At 46.2% G+C, this 15,636-nt stretch overlaps 1 protein-coding gene across 1 annotated transcript; it reads left to right on the top strand.

Moving 5' to 3' along the window:
• The first annotated feature begins 3,776 nt into the window (after window positions 1–3,776).
• Window positions 3,777–13,374, top strand: kcnj12b (potassium inwardly rectifying channel subfamily J member 12b). Its single transcript, XM_080009125.1, has 2 exons — window positions 3,777–4,290; window positions 6,840–13,374. Exon 2 carries the CDS (start codon window positions 6,975–6,977, stop codon window positions 8,232–8,234), a length of 1,260 nt encoding a protein of 419 aa, XP_079865251.1. The 5' UTR covers window positions 3,777–4,290; window positions 6,840–6,974; the 3' UTR covers window positions 8,235–13,374.
• Window positions 13,375–15,636: the final 2,262 nt, after the last annotated feature.

The raw sequence follows: 15,636 nt of genomic DNA, 5'->3' as shown, positions 1-15,636 counted from the left end.
GGAGCCTGTGCGCCGTGTGAGAAACGGAGACATGCGTCTGAGGAGCAAAGGGGAAAACAGGAGATCTAGTTCTGAGCAGTGTGTTCTCTCTCTCTTCGACGCTCATCTCCACGATCGATCAGCCCGGCTCTTTTAAAATGGGGGTTCTTATCGTTTAAAAATGCTTCGTAGCAGTAACCTCTCAACTCTTGACTGTTGGGAAACGTACCACTCTGCTGCAGCTTCTCACCGCGTTCGAATGCAGTCCCATGGGAACGTTTACCCATTTTAAAAAAAAAGGCATGCTACATTTACTTTGCCCATGTGTATTCAAAATCCGAAAAGTTCCCTTCGTGAAACAGCAGCTTGTGAGACAAGTGCGTGAGCCGTCCCAGCGGCATTTCGAACGATCCGCCATACAAGCCGTGAATTGCTTCCAAAAACTCAGGGGGAGGAAAAGCAATACTTTGCCCCGAGTTTCCAGCGGTTTGGAAGAGGGGTGCGTTCACCGTGGGGTGGGTGGTGGGGTGCCCCACTTTACCCCCCCCCCCCCCCCCCCCCCCCCCCCCCGAAGTCCACATCGCTAACCAGCAGCAGCTGCCGTGGGAACAGCGTGTGTAGGTAGCACCTGCTCGGGAGGCCGAGATACGCGGCCCACATAGCCGAGCGAAGCCCAGCCAGCAGCGTCTCCGTCGTCGGCACGGAGGGAACTGCGATCGGCTCCCCGGATCCGGAGCTGAGAGAACTGCACGCGAGGCCACCGCGAAAAATGCAAACGCCTTCCACACCTGTCTCCATCAATCGATTATGCAACTAAGAGCCGATGCAAAGGCAACGTAGCAGCCGAGCGAGGTTCAATAGAACAGATAGACGCTCGGCCATGATCCTCTCTCACATTACGAGCCGTGTCTGGTGATGAGGTTTTAATGAGGCGGCCAGGCGTGGGTGAGCCCCCACCGATCACATTAGTCATCAACCTCCGTACAACAAGGCGGCGCGCGCCCTTAGCTCACTCGGGCTGGCCCACTTTGTCCCGCTGCCCTGGGACCGGCTTAAAAATAGCTCGGTGGGAGCGTCTGCCGGCCGGGCCAGAGGCCGCCGCTCTCCCAACGGCGCACTCCGGCTGGTCGGCGGTCTCCCCGTACCCGAAACCCACTTACTGGCCCCGCAGGGTGGACAGGGTTTCTACACAAACCTCAACGCAAGAAAACACACACATCCCTCAATACACAGCAATTACAGCACCTCACAAAATGTTGACGATGAAAATGTGTGTGTGTGTGTGTGTGTGTTGTGTGTGTGTGTGTGTGTGTGTGTGTGTGTGTGTGTATTTGCGATATTTCAACAGATTAAGGCAATTCTGTCTTACGTATGTATGAAAAGCTTCCAAAAACAATTGTTGATAACCCACATCAGTTATATTCTTGTTTATATATGTATTTGTTTTACGATTTATTACAACCAATAAGTTGAGTTGACCATATTGCACCTTTTTGTATGCCAGACATACATACAATATGGATTTAGATAAAGCCTCGTGTTAGAAATGTGTTTTCATGTATGGAATATTGTCGTGCCATATGTTTTCCGTTCATATTTTGTTATATCCAATAATACACAGGACTTGATGTAAAGTAAACAAATCCCTTGCACTGATAATCAGGGAGCTACACAGTCTAGTCCACTCCATCCAAACAGCTTCACCCACGTGGAGAACCGCAGGCAGAGCCATCATAAATCCCCATAAATCCCGACCGCCATCCCGGCGACCAAGCCGCGGTGACCCCCACAAGTGCCGACGTGAGTGTTTATTTGGTTCTTGACTGGGCTCCCTCCTCCTCCTCCGGTGTTTCACCGAAACACCCCCTCCGTGCCCACGTCCGGAAACCCTCAGCCGGCCACTCCTCCACGTGGCAACGAGGCGGTGATCCCGAACACGGGCACTGCCCCGGGAATGAACGTCTAGATCCTTAAATTTTGACTTTAAAAAAAAGTGGGGTTTTTTTTTAACCTTTTGTTGTGTTTCTGTTTTGATATAAGTCACATGACTTTGCTCGCTGCTATTGAATTTGCCTTCTAAATAAGCTTGACACAGTCTCCCTACAGGAAGCTCCTCGATCAGCTCTGGGACCATATTGCAGAAGCCCTGAATCAGGCACCTTCATCCCGGTTGCTGCTGCGGATGTGTTCACCTGTGTGGAATGTGGGTCGGGCCAACACGGCAACCGATGATCCACTGCCGGTCGCGTGAAGGTGTAGAACAAAGTGACTCGCGGTGGCTTCTAAGAACGCAAAAACACCAACATGTACCAACCGGTACCAACAGATTATTATTATTAGGGGCCCAGCGCGCGTTTCCCGGGCAAAAGTGTCTGAAACACGACGACGCCAGCACGCACAGATATGGTCGTGGTCTCGTTAGAACTGAGACATTTCAGACGTCTTTTCCTTCGAGTTTGATCAATATCGATCGGCATTTGGGGCAGAAATGAGTGACTGTCATCAGCCGAGGTGACGTCTGCCGCGTTAAAGGAAACCCGGAAAACTGTATTTCGTGCTGCGTTCTACAAAACCCCGGAAACTACAACCGTTCAGAGAAGAGGTTTTATCGCACCGCAGGAAGTTCTAAGAACCACTGGAGGAACGGAGCTTTTCTTTCACTGCGTCGTCCGGGAACGATGGTAAATCTCAAAACGCCGCATCTCCAGGGATATTCAAACTGAACGCCAGAAGAGCAACATGCGGCGACACAAGTGCACGTTGATTGGTCGGACACATGAGGGTCCTGTGAAAACGCATGAGGAATTAGATACTTCATGCAACGTAAACATGTCTTTATTTAGACACAATTCAATTGCGGAAATTCGGAAAGCCTTCCCCAACACGACTAAACTGGACCCTGTGTATTGCTGCCTGCAGCTATATTTAATTTTAATATTATTATTATTATTATTAGTAGTAGTAGTAGTAGTAGTAGTCGTAGTCGTAGTCGTAGTAGTAGTAGTGGTACACTTTTAAAAACAGGTTGCTGCTCACTACAGTCTATAAATGACTTCTGTGTGTGTGTGTTTGTGTGTGTGTGTGTGTGTGTGTGTGTGCGCGTGTGTGTGTGTGTGTGTGTGTCTGTGCGCTGTTGTTGCCTCTGTTGTTGTTTTCCGTTGTCGCTGCTGCTATTGCCGTTGTTGCTACTGCGGTTGTAGTTGCTTTTGTTGTCGTTTTTTGTTGTTGTTTTTGTTGTTTTTGTTGTTGTTGCTGCTGCTTTTGTTGTTGCCGTTGTATCAGGGGCATTCTTTTGAAATGACCAGCTGACAACTATGCGCTTTTTTTGATTGTATTTCTTTGTAAAGCGCATTGTGTTGCCCTGGTCTGAAATGCGCTTTATAAATTAAGTGTGACTCGACTTGACTTAACTAGAAGTAGTAGTAGTAATTTCCATATAGGTCCAGCGAAACAAAGCAAAAACAGGGAAACCAATTACAATTGAATAATGAAAACAATGCGACCAATGCAAATAAATGATGAGATTTAAAATTGTTATGCATTGATTCTGGTCTCCTACTGTATGTGATTGTGCGTCCGGTCGGTTCTTCTGACGCCGAGCATCAGGTTGCATGGGGGTGGTGGTGGCTAGGTGGGGGCACATAGTGTCCAAATGCCAAGAAGCTACAGTGTCATGGAGATTGGGGGGCGAGCCATAGTACATTGGATGTGGGATAGAGAGGGAGCGATAGAGAGAGAGAGAGAGAGAGAGAGAGAGAGAGAGAGAGAGAGATGTGCAGAGGAACCGGATCAGATAGCGGAGGTACTGAGAAAGTGCGAGATAGTGGGAGAGCAGAGGAGAGAAGGACTCTAAAATAGTCTGTGTGGGATTCACCCTTTTTGTGGCTTCGGCGGGGGCCGCCCCCCCCCCCCACCCCGTGCAGCGATACCCCGCGCCAATTTGTGGGCAAGATCGTGGTTTTATTTCGTGCACTTCTCTGAGGTCGTTCTCCCAGTGGCCCTGGCGAAACGGAGTGGACGAGCGGAGTGGACGCTCGGTGCCGGCTCTCCGAGTGCCAGTGGGTGGTGATGTCCCTTTTCGTTGGGTAGAGAAGCGGGGACGTCGGCATTGGGAGGGACAGGCACGAGGAGCCCTCGCCGCGCTTCGGGTTCTCCTCCCGGCATGGACCCAACGGTTCTTCTCCGGTTCGGGGGGACTGTTCGAGAGAAGCCTCTGTAGAAAAATGCAGCAGTTTGGCTAAAAAATAAAAATAAAATAAAAAGTCTGGGAGCCGTGGGAGAACTTCACGCAGGGAGAAACACCAGAGCAAGGTAAGACTCCATCGCTGGTGAACACATGACTGTGATCATCATTACCTGAAATGACATCCTTCCTTGGTCGCCCTGTGGAGAAACTCCGGTGATTTGAAATGTAATTTGAAATCAGTTTGAGTCAAGACGAATCAAAAAACTATTGCCACTGTAAAATAAAAACAAATGTCAAAAGAGAAATGTAGTAATTTATGTGGCTTTGAACAATTACGAAAGGAGGAGGAAACACTGCTGTGAGTGTTGAAGAACAGTCTCACAGAATGATAGATATTAATATCTCATGTACACCCCACGTCCTGCTTCCTAGCAACTAGAGATCTCTGCAACCTGCACAGCGCACACACGCACACACACACACACGGGTGCACGTACACACACACACACACACACACACACACACGTACACACACACACACACACACACACACACACACACACTCACAATTGCGTACGCACACGCACATACACACGGGCACACACATTCAATGTTGGGCAAACATAATATTGTTATTGTCCAATTATAATTAACTGAATATACTACATCGGTGTCTCATGACTGCTTGGCATTGGAACCTTTCCATCCAAAAGTAATACTCAAATAATATCAAAAATCGTTACTTTTTGTCTCTTTGTCTCCCAGATTCAGATGAGAGGATTAATACCATTTCAAAGCTGCGTGTCCAGTACAGACATATTGGCCGGCTGCATGCTAACTGTGTTAGCTCAATGCATGGCTGCGGGTGGAATCAGCTAGCCTAGCTCCCTGTGAAATTCAGGAAGTACACCGTCCAGCGTCTCAAAACCGGAGTTATTTACAGTAAGCGGTGCATGTCGCGTTTTTATGACGAGCAAAACAACATAGAAAACGAAAAAAAACAACATACAAACCGAGACGTTAGTTGTTTTACAGTAAATGCATCAACAGAAGCTGCCACTGATGTATGAAAAAGTGACGGCTGTGTTAACACGTGATTTTTGCGCAGTTTCTATACAAGAAACTGCTCCATTGCCATCCAGTTGGTGGCGCTAATGCAGAAGAACGAGAAGAATAAAATGGACAAAGAAAGACAACCAAGGTGAGAAAGTGGAGAATCACTTTGGTTGTCTTTCTTCATCCCTTCACTCTCACAAACAAGATTTTATTAATAACTTTGAAAAATATTGAAAGGTTCACACACAGGGAATCGAACCAGGGTCGACTGTGGATATATATACATATATATATATATATATATATATATATATATATATATATATATATATATATATATATATATAGAAATTGGATCGTCTTTTCATTTTCTGTTTTTTATTATCGGAAAATGAAAAAATGGCTTGTCCTCCGTTTTTTATACAGACAGAACATTTTTAGAAGAAAAAAAAACCTGTACACACAGTCCGTTTGCGGCTGCAGATTTTTTAAAATGCCGTCTGAAATAAAATGGTGTCGAGCACCCGACCAATCAGATGTGTTCAGCGCTGCGAGCCCCACCCTAAAGTTCCTGGACTTTAGAAAAGCACCCCCCCCGAGCAGGGACTTTTCGGTTCATGGGATTTTGTCCCCGGAACTAAATTTAGACCCTGGTCCCTGTGGTGGAAATGCACTGAGTTCCTCCAAAGGTTCCTCGTTCCCGGGGAAAGTTCCTGCGGTGGAAACGCGGCTATTCATTCATTCTATTTCTGACACATATCCATTTATCTGTCCGCCGGGTGAAACCCAACGCGTTGGTGCTGGCGGGTTGCCAGTTCAGACAGCTGACTTTTGTTGACAGCCTCGGGCACGAGGCCTTGCAGCTCATACCTGGCAACCCCCCGACTCACATGAAGGATAAGTCGATCCGACGGTGCATGCATCAGAACGTTCCCCAAACACTGGAATAAATCTCTAACATCTAATACCCCGCTCCGTGTGACGGGCCGGCCTCAGTGAGCTGCGGTGTCACTCGCGGTGGGAGCCACGTGCCGCGTAAAGTCCCTTTGGAAAAAAAACGAAAGGGCGACCTCTGATGATCGGAGTTCGTTTTGTCCGTTTGTTTATTTTGAGCAGTTTTCATTGGTTTGCAGCGAACACACACTTTATTTCACCGCCATACTGCCGCTCGGTAAAAAAAAACAGCCAAATACAAAACTACCACGGGGGGGAAAAAGACGGCTTTTGGGTCGAAGCGTCACGGACGAAATGAGGGAGGTTTCCCTTTTTTGACAGTTAAGATATCTTCCCTCTCGTCCATCCCTACCAATTTGAAATGTGAACTTGACGTCTCCACCTTGAAATGGAGGCCATCACCCTGTAAACCCTACGACCAAAATCATCACAATAACCCAATTATCAGTCATGGGTTCCAAGAGACGTTCCCCTCGTCGCCGCTTCCCCCACTGGGACGACATCATCACAGACGTGAGGTTCGTCGTGTCCGTCGTGTTTTATCATTCTGGGTTGTCGCAGTCAAATTGCACGTTGGGAAACCGCGAAAAAGAAAAGTTCTTTTTTTTTTTTAAAGCCTGGCTGATCTATTAATACATCACGGCTTCTCCTCTTTACTCTCTAGGTACCTGCGGCCGAGACCGAGATCTCGACCCGACGACGCACCGAGGTTTTATTTGGGCTTTCCCCGTGAGCCGCGTCCGTTTTACATGCGGCGGGAGTTTGACCGTGGCTCCGTTTCATCGCTTTTGAATAAGGCATGAGTGTTGGAAGGGCCCGCCACTACAACACCGTGTCGTGTGAAGAAGAGGGACTGCGGCTGGGAACCATGCCCGCGGTGGGCAGCTTTGGCAATGGCAAGATCCACACGCGACGCAAGTGCCACAGTCGGTTCGTCAACAAGACCGGGCAGTGCAACATCCACTTCTCCAACATGGACGAGAAGTCCCAGCGGTACATATCGGACATCTTCACCACCTGCGTGGACATCCGCTGGCGGTACATGTTCCTGGTGTTCAGCCTGGTCTTTGTGGCGTCCTGGCTGACGTTCGGGCTGGCCTTCTGGGTGATCGGCCTCCTGCACGGCGACATGGACGCCGCCGAGGGCGACGACGGCTTCCTCCCCTGCGTGGCGCAGGTCAGGACCTTCGTGGCGGCGTTCCTGTTCTCCGTGGAGACCCAGACGACGATCGGCTACGGCGCGCGCTACGTGACGGAGGAGTGCCCCTCGGCCGTCTCCGTGGTGGTCCTGCAGTCCATCGTGGGCTGCATCATCGACGCCTTCATGATCGGCGCCATCATGGCCAAGATGGCGCGGCCCAAGAAGCGCGCCGAGACCCTGCTGTTCAGCCACAACGCCGTCATCGCCATGAGGGACGGCAAGCTGTGCCTCATGTTCCGGGTGGGCAACCTGAGGAAGAGCCACATCGTGGAGGCCCACGTCCGGGCCCAGCTTGTCAAGCCCCGCTTCACGGAAGAAGGCGAGTACGTCCCGCTGGACCAGATCGACATGAACGTCGGCTACGACAAGGGAACAGACCGGCTCTTCCTGGTGGCCCCGCTCGCCGTCATACACGAGATCGACGAGGAGAGCCCCCTGTTTGGCATCAGCAAGCAGGACCTGGAGACCTCGGACTTTGAGATCGTCATCATACTGGAGGGGATGGTGGAGGCCACGGCCATGACGACGCAGGCGCGCAGCTCCTACCTGTCCACCGAGATCCTGTGGGGCCACCGCTTCGAGCCGGTGGTCTTCGAGGAGAAGAGCCACTACAAGGTGGACTACGCCTACTTCCACAAGACCTACGAGGTGCCGTCCACCCCCAGGTGCAGCGCCAAGGACATGGAGGAGAGGAAGTTCCCGACCTCCGGGGCCCACTCCTTCTGCTACGAGAACGAGCTGGCCTTCATCGGCCGGGACGAGGAAGAGGACGGGGGAGGCGAGGGCGACAAGGAGCAGGACGGGAACGAGTCGTCGGAGCAGAACCCGACGCCGTCCCGCAAAGAATCGGAGATATGAACCCCGTTGGTCCTCTTGGTTTTTTTTAGGAACATTCTGCGTGGCTCCTGTGCGGCCCGAGTCGAGTCAGGCCTGATAGGACACGAGGTGGGGGGGATTGTGGGAACCGGCCAATCGGAGTCAACGCGCTGTCACGGGAGAACCATGGAACTGACCTTTGCGACGGCAACGAGAAGTAACAACGACGAGAATATTCGATTTATCTCGAGACGGACTGGTTCCAGAAGGAGATTCATCACGTGCAAGCGGAAGCCATACGGCGCAACCGGATGTTTGACATTTCGTCAAGGTGCGGTTTGATCCTGCACTGGTCACGGTCCTCAACTGTGCGGCTCAGAACTGGAGGGACTAAGTGATTGTCCTGCGTACATTTAGAAGGGCGCGGTTCATACATACCGACACCGTGCCGTCGCAGTGGAGACCAGTCCGGTCGCATGTCCAACGGCGCCATTCGTCCCATCCGTGGAACTCAATCGATTCTACACTGTAAATTATTTTCCCCGGCATGCGCGCAAACCGCAAGGTCGAGTCAAGGTCAAGGTCGAGTCCGGAGATTCGCAAACATCCACGAGTAGAATGCTGAGAGGAAATACCATTGCAATCTTTCAAGCAAGTTAGCGGATTTCTTATACAGTTTGTCAAAAAATAATAGTTCCCGAAAAATAAAAAAATTCCGAAAATGGTTTGGATTCACGGCACAGTATCTCCTCAGGCTGCAAGGGGCCTCGCCAACGCTCCTGACTCCAGGAAGAAGGGAAAGTCCGCACAGAGGAGTTAAACTTAGCATTGGACTCTCACACAAGCACTTTTGTAAATAAGCACTGTCGTCAAAACGGAACGAGTCGATGCACCGATGCGTTTTGAGTACTTCTCAGATGCCAAAGTATTTGCAAAGCAAGGGAAATGCAACGGAAAAAAAACATGTTAATGTACATTGTGGACTTTATTTCACGCAGTTGAAAACTATGGAGAGTGCATTATCGAAAGCGTTCATGAAAACGGTTTCAAGACACTTTTCACTAAATAGAGGAAAGATGAAAGCACAATAAATCTCTACAATCTTCACATTGATAGGGGAAAACAGAAACGACACAAGCAAATGGAAATATATACATATATATATATATATATATATATATATATATATATATATATATATATAGTTGTTAGAAGTTATTGGGCAAGACAAACACGCCGCAAGTCCCTTGCTACGCATCATTATCCTCACGATAAAGCTAATTCATGGAGCACTAAAGCACTTTCTAAAATGAATGAATTAAAAAGTGCTTCCAATGGGACATACCCGAGCAGACAGCAAATGAAAGTACCGTGATGAAATAGATGAAGTGAACGTTTCAAATTGTATATAAAGTGCAGAGCAATAAAGACTCAACCAGACTTCAAGAAAGCAGAAGAATAAAGCCGCCAATGACCTGTATTTCTTAAAGGAAAACCTAAAGTCGACGCCTTAACGCATGTGAATAAATTCGTTGATTAATTTAAGCATTACCTGTCTTTTTTTTTTTTTTCAAATCACATCAATCACACACTTAGAACCCACCGGCCTCGCTCTTCCTCCCTCAGAATACTGAAGAATTCAAGACAAAGAGGGATTCATGCCAAACTATATGACAACTTGTTATAAGCTTTATAACATGTTATAATACGCTTTATGACATGTTAGATGCTTTTATTATAAGCTTCATGACAGCTTGTTAGACGTTTTATGACATGTTATTATAAGCTTTATGATATGTTATTATAAGCTTTATGACAGCCTGTTGGACGCTTTATGACATGTTATTATAAGCTTTATGACATGTTATTTTAAGCTTTATGACAGCTTGTTAGATGCTTTATGACATGTTATTATGTGCGTCGTGACATGTAATTATAAGCTTTATGACATGTGATTATACGCGTTGTGACATGTTATTATACGCATGGTGACATGTATTATACGCTTTATGACATGTTATTGTAAGCTTTATGACATGTTATTATACGCTTTATGACATTACTTTAAGCTATATGACGGGTTATTATAAGCTTTATGACAGCTTGTGATACGCTTCATGACACGTTATTATAAGCTTCACGACAGCTTATACTGTAAGTTTTATGACATGTTATTATATGCTTTATGATGCTGTCATGAAGCATTAGAGCATAAGAGCATAAGAGCATAAGACCTGGCACCTAGGTTGAGAATCATCACTCTAAACTCAACAGGAGCAAGGCACTTTATGCTGTCATTCATCTCATTATAAAACCAAAAGAGAGACTTGGCACACACTGCTGGAGGGCTCCCTTAGGAAATAAAAAACCTTTAATTAAAATTACACAAAATTAAACTCTGTTACACGCACAAGTCTCTTGGGGGGAGGAGTAGACAAAAAAAAAAAAGAAATATCTGGGAGATATCTGTGCCCTGTGGCATCTTTGAAAAAAACAACAAAAAAAAAAACACTTCCTTGATAAGTTCACAGTATTTTGGAGGGTTTGAACCAGTGGGAACATTAAGAATTTAACAGTGGAGAATGGTCCACTCTCCAAAACATTAAAAAAAAAAAAATGTGCCACTCAACAATAATTGTCTGAAAGGCCTATTACATGAACAAATATAGTAACTGGAAGATCCAGTGTCAGGTCCAAATTGCATTTTCTTCTTGTGTTACCAGCTTTTTGGAGACAAGGTGACATCATCGCAGGATATTCCTGTATCACAATGGGATTGTGATCATGTAATAATGTGATCAAAGACTCTCCGTGGTCCCACATAACAAATTGCATCTGATGAACATATTCCAGGGAGCTTTGGTTGATGGTATTTTGAAATAAAAAAGTAATGAATAAAAATGTAACCTTGTCAAAAGTCTGAGGATCAGAGATTCATGAAGCAACGCTACCACCCTGCTGCAGAAACTTACCACTCTGCTGTTGAAAAATACGGCTCTGCTGCAGAAATGTATTACTCCACTGCAGAAACTTACCACTCTACGAGAGAAACTTACAACTCTGTTGCAGAAATGTACCACTCTGCGGCAGAAACTTACCACACTGCTGCAGAAACTTACCACTCTGCTGTAGAAACCTACTACAGTACTCTGCTGCAGAAACGTACCACTCCACTGCAGAAACTTCCCACTCTGTTGCAGAAATGTACCACTCTGCTGCAGAAACGTACCACTCTGCTGCAGAAACGTACCACTCTGCTGCAGAAATGTACTACAGTACTCCACTGCAGAAACTCACCACTCTGTTGCAGAAATGTACCACTCTGCTGCAGAAACTTAGCACTCTACTACAGAAACGTACCACTCTGCTGCAGAAATGTACCACTCTGCTGCAGAAACTTAGCACTCTACTACAGAAACGTACCACTCTGCTGCAGAAATGTACCACTCTGCTGCAGAAATGTACTACAGTACTCCACTGCAGAAACTTACCACTCTGCTGCAGAAACATACCACTCTGCTGCAGAAACGTACCACTCTGCTGCAGAAACGTATTACAATACTCTACTGCAGAAACTTAGCACTCTACTAAAGAAACGTACCACTCTGCTGCAGAAACGTACCACTCTGCTGCAGAAATGTATTACAGAACTCCACTGCAGAAACTTAGCACTCTATTACAGAAACGTACCACTCTGCTGCAGAAACTTACCACTCTGCTGCAGAAACGTACCACAGTACTCCACTGCAGAAACCGAGCACTCTACTACAGAAACGTTCCACTCTGCTGCAGAAACCTACCACTTTGCTGCAGAAACTTACCACTCTGCTGCAGAAACCTACTACAGTACTCCATTGCAGAAACGTACCACTCTGCTGCAGAAATGTACCACTCCGCTGCATAAACTTACCACTCTGCTACAGAAACCTACTACAGTACTCCACTGCAGAAAATTAGCACTCTACTACAGAAACGTGCCACTCTGCTGCAGCTTTTTAATGTACTACATGCGCCCAACGGGGCTGTACTCCACAGGTTGTGTTATGAACAGTTATAAATGATGGAAACCAACCTTTGGCCTGAGTTGAAACATAGTCGGACTTTCCTTTCAGTAAAACGTATCCAGTAATAAACCTGCAATAAAATAGAGTCACTGAGTGTTCATACGATGTGAGGTTTGACAAACCCTCAAGAAAGGTCTGGAGGCTGAAACAGACATTGGTGTCAATCATCAGTAACAGATAACCAACGCATTCACAATTCTACCCGGGGCGATTTGTCTTGTCTGACGTTTCTCCCGAAACGTGGGTTCTCTTTTGCACTTTACCATTCGAGCAAAGTTTCAACGTACTGTATGTGCATCTATCCGGGTTGTGCTTTTTGGGAGAAATACCATAAAATGCTTGTTTTTAAAAATGTGCAATCCTGCGACCACACGCAGGCCGGCTCAGGACGAGCTGCCCGACCGGCTCCTCCCTGTAAATACACAAAACGTTGCTAAAATGTTAGAGCTGAGTTCACGCAGGTGAAATATAAATATCTATTGACACCAACAACAACAACAACAGAAAAAAAAAAGTTGGATTACTATATTATCTTTACTTGACAGAAATGTACTCCCAGCCTTGGTCAATTTTTTTTTACATCTTTGGAAGTATTTTCCTCCGCACACGGTTTGGTCATGAATTTTCAGACCCAACTCAGTGAATTAAAAACAAAACAAATGCAAAATATTACCTCAATCAAACTGTTTCCTTCTGCTATTTTTTTCTTGAAAGAGAGTAAGAAATTATAAATACTGTAATGTATCGGCCAAATTGTATTTATACTAGTATTTATAATACTATATATGAGTATATTTAATACTGAAAAAGTATTTGATCTGTTCAGCATCAGTGAGTAAAAATCGAATCAGAGGATTGTACGTTGTGTCGGCGCATTTCAATTTCTTTCATCGATTTTTAAAATTTGCACCGAGTATTACAAAAAAAAAGTATATTTAAACTTTTTGAGAGTCGGGTTTTGGGGCGAGTACAAATACCGGAAATAATTGTTTTTTTGTTTTTTTTGTTTTTTTTACAAAAACAGAACTTTCATTGCGGTGATGACACAAAGGATAAGTATTTCATATCTAATGTGATATTTGCTGTAATGTGATGCACATGACAAATAAAGACTTGAAACGTGAAAGTGGTGGTGAATACATTTGTGTTTTCTTTGACTTTTGTAGTAGGAGACAGCGAATAAATATATTTTGATATATATTTTATATCTATTTTCCATATATATATATATATATATCTTTATATATCTAATGCACGTTGAGCTATTATGTTATATAGTGTTATATAAACACAGAAAAGTAATATCCGTGGGAAAGGGGTAATCTCTTATTTACAGCCGTGTGATTTTGGGGGATTGTGGCTGTGGTTTGGGGTCGGAGGTTTCCTCTTTCACTCTTCTGCACCATGGTGCTGCAGTTGAGTGGGCTGCAGTTTTGCGATATTTGCACTTGTATTTACACTTTCACTCCATCGTATCTCAAAGCAATCATCTTACGTTTCACCCCGCACGGGCGAGGAGGCCTACCGCTCGTTCTTAGCCAAAAGGTTCTTACACAGCGACGAGTGCTGGAGTGTTGCAGCGCCCTTCACTCCACCCGACCTCTCGTGCTTGAGAACGCTCTAAAAATACTTACATTTGAATGGAGCACCCTCACTTTAACCTGAGTACTGTTGTAGGACACGAGTACCTTTTGCACCGCTGCAAACACACACACATAGACGTGAAACTCTTGAACTTGAACTTGAAGGTATTTTCGAACACACACACACACACGCACACACATGCACACACACACACACAGACACACACACACAGACACACACACACAGACACACACACACATGTGCACACACACACACACACACACACACACACACACAGACCGAATGGCTCAACAGCAAGAAGTTTCCGGGTTCACAGAGTCTGCAGAACACATGCACTGTAGGGTTGGACACTGCTGCCGTTGGCTTAAGCAAGGCATCGGTCAAGTCGGTCCCTGGTCGCCACTTAGTGGCCGCCTACTGCTCCTCAAATACAGAGAACTATTTTCCCACAGAGGGATTAACAAAGTATATAAAATAAATGATATTAATAATGAAATTAATAAGGTGCATAAAACACAATCAAAATAAGAATTAAAAAAACGATAAAAATCGACAAGGAAATGGCAAGGACGTTGTGTGATCCAACATTTTTGTCTGTGTGAGATGTTTTTTGTTTTTTTTCTCTCTCTTTCCATAGGGCAGGACATGAGCAATTTCCATTTGTGTCAATGAAGACGGGGTTGCACGCACGTGCCACCAAAACAGACCCCTAAAGCCATCCCGGGCGCCGCCTGATCCCCGGTTATCGTCGCCTTTCGGCTGGGAACGGGACATGGAAACCGAAGCCGCAGAACCAAAACAAAACATATTGTTTGAATAGGTCTCAGGATGCCTTTTGCTCACGAGCTGCGATGGAGTGATGGAGCTGGAGGACGCCGGGCGCTCGTGCCAACCACCTCCCCGTGTTGGAGGCTGGAAAGGCACAGCGGGTGATTCTTCCAGCCCGTGGAGAGTGGGCTGTTCAAAGGCAAATTCGGCCTTAATAGCTCTCTTCTGCGCAGAGAGGAGGCGATGGAGGTGGAAAGAACAAGCAGCGTGATGCAACATTAACATCTGCCCTCTCCTCCTCCTCCTCCTCCTCCTCCTCCTCCGGCGCCATGTTGTTCGCTGCAGAGCTGACCACTCGTCACGGCAGAAGGAAAACAAATACGTATATAGGATGCTGCCGTTTTGATTTTCTGCCCCTGTTGTCACGCTGCAACGTGATTTTTAAGGCGGTCGTACGGGGATCGGGGAGCCCTTATGCTGGTGGAAGAAAAAAAAAAAAAAAGGATCTGATAGGATTTGGTTGTTATCCTTTACGTTGTTGGAACAAACTTCCAGAAGATCTCCGATTTGCCCCAACGTAGGCTCGAAAGGTTTCCAGTTGCAACTGCCCCTTTGTGGTTTTATCGGTTATTTTTTATTCATTTATTTCCTTTTTTCCTGTGCTTTTATTGTTTTACTTTGTTTTTTTCATTTGATGCATTTCGTCTGCCTCATGTCAAGTGCTTTGAGTTGTTTTTGTCTATCAAATGTGGTGTGCAGATAAATTTACCTTGCGCTTGGTATGTTGCAGAGACCAAACGGAAGCGATCCAAATAACCTCACTAGTATTTACCAGTTCAAACCGTAAAATTTCTCTTGAGGTGCTCTCGGGCGACTGTTGGTTTCTATGGATTTTGAAGTCGAGTAAAGCGTGTGACGTGCGCCCGATTGGCTCATAACAGGAAGCGGTTCGGAAGCGAAATGGAACGTGATTGGCTTGAAAACACCACAAACACCTGATTCGCTGA

The sequence above is a fragment of the Zeus faber genome (assembly GCF_960531495.2).
Source record: "Zeus faber genome assembly, chromosome: 11".
Taxonomy (NCBI): domain Eukaryota; kingdom Metazoa; phylum Chordata; class Actinopteri; order Zeiformes; family Zeidae; genus Zeus; species Zeus faber.
The sequence above is the reverse complement of the archived record's forward strand: the minus strand, read 5'-3'. Positions and strand labels throughout refer to the sequence as shown.

What these genes read in the sequence shown, in the direction of transcription:
- kcnj12b (XM_080009125.1), top strand. Translation starts at nt 6,975, where the DNA reads ATGAGTGTTGGAAGGGCCCGCCACTACAACACCGTGTCGTGTGAAGAA.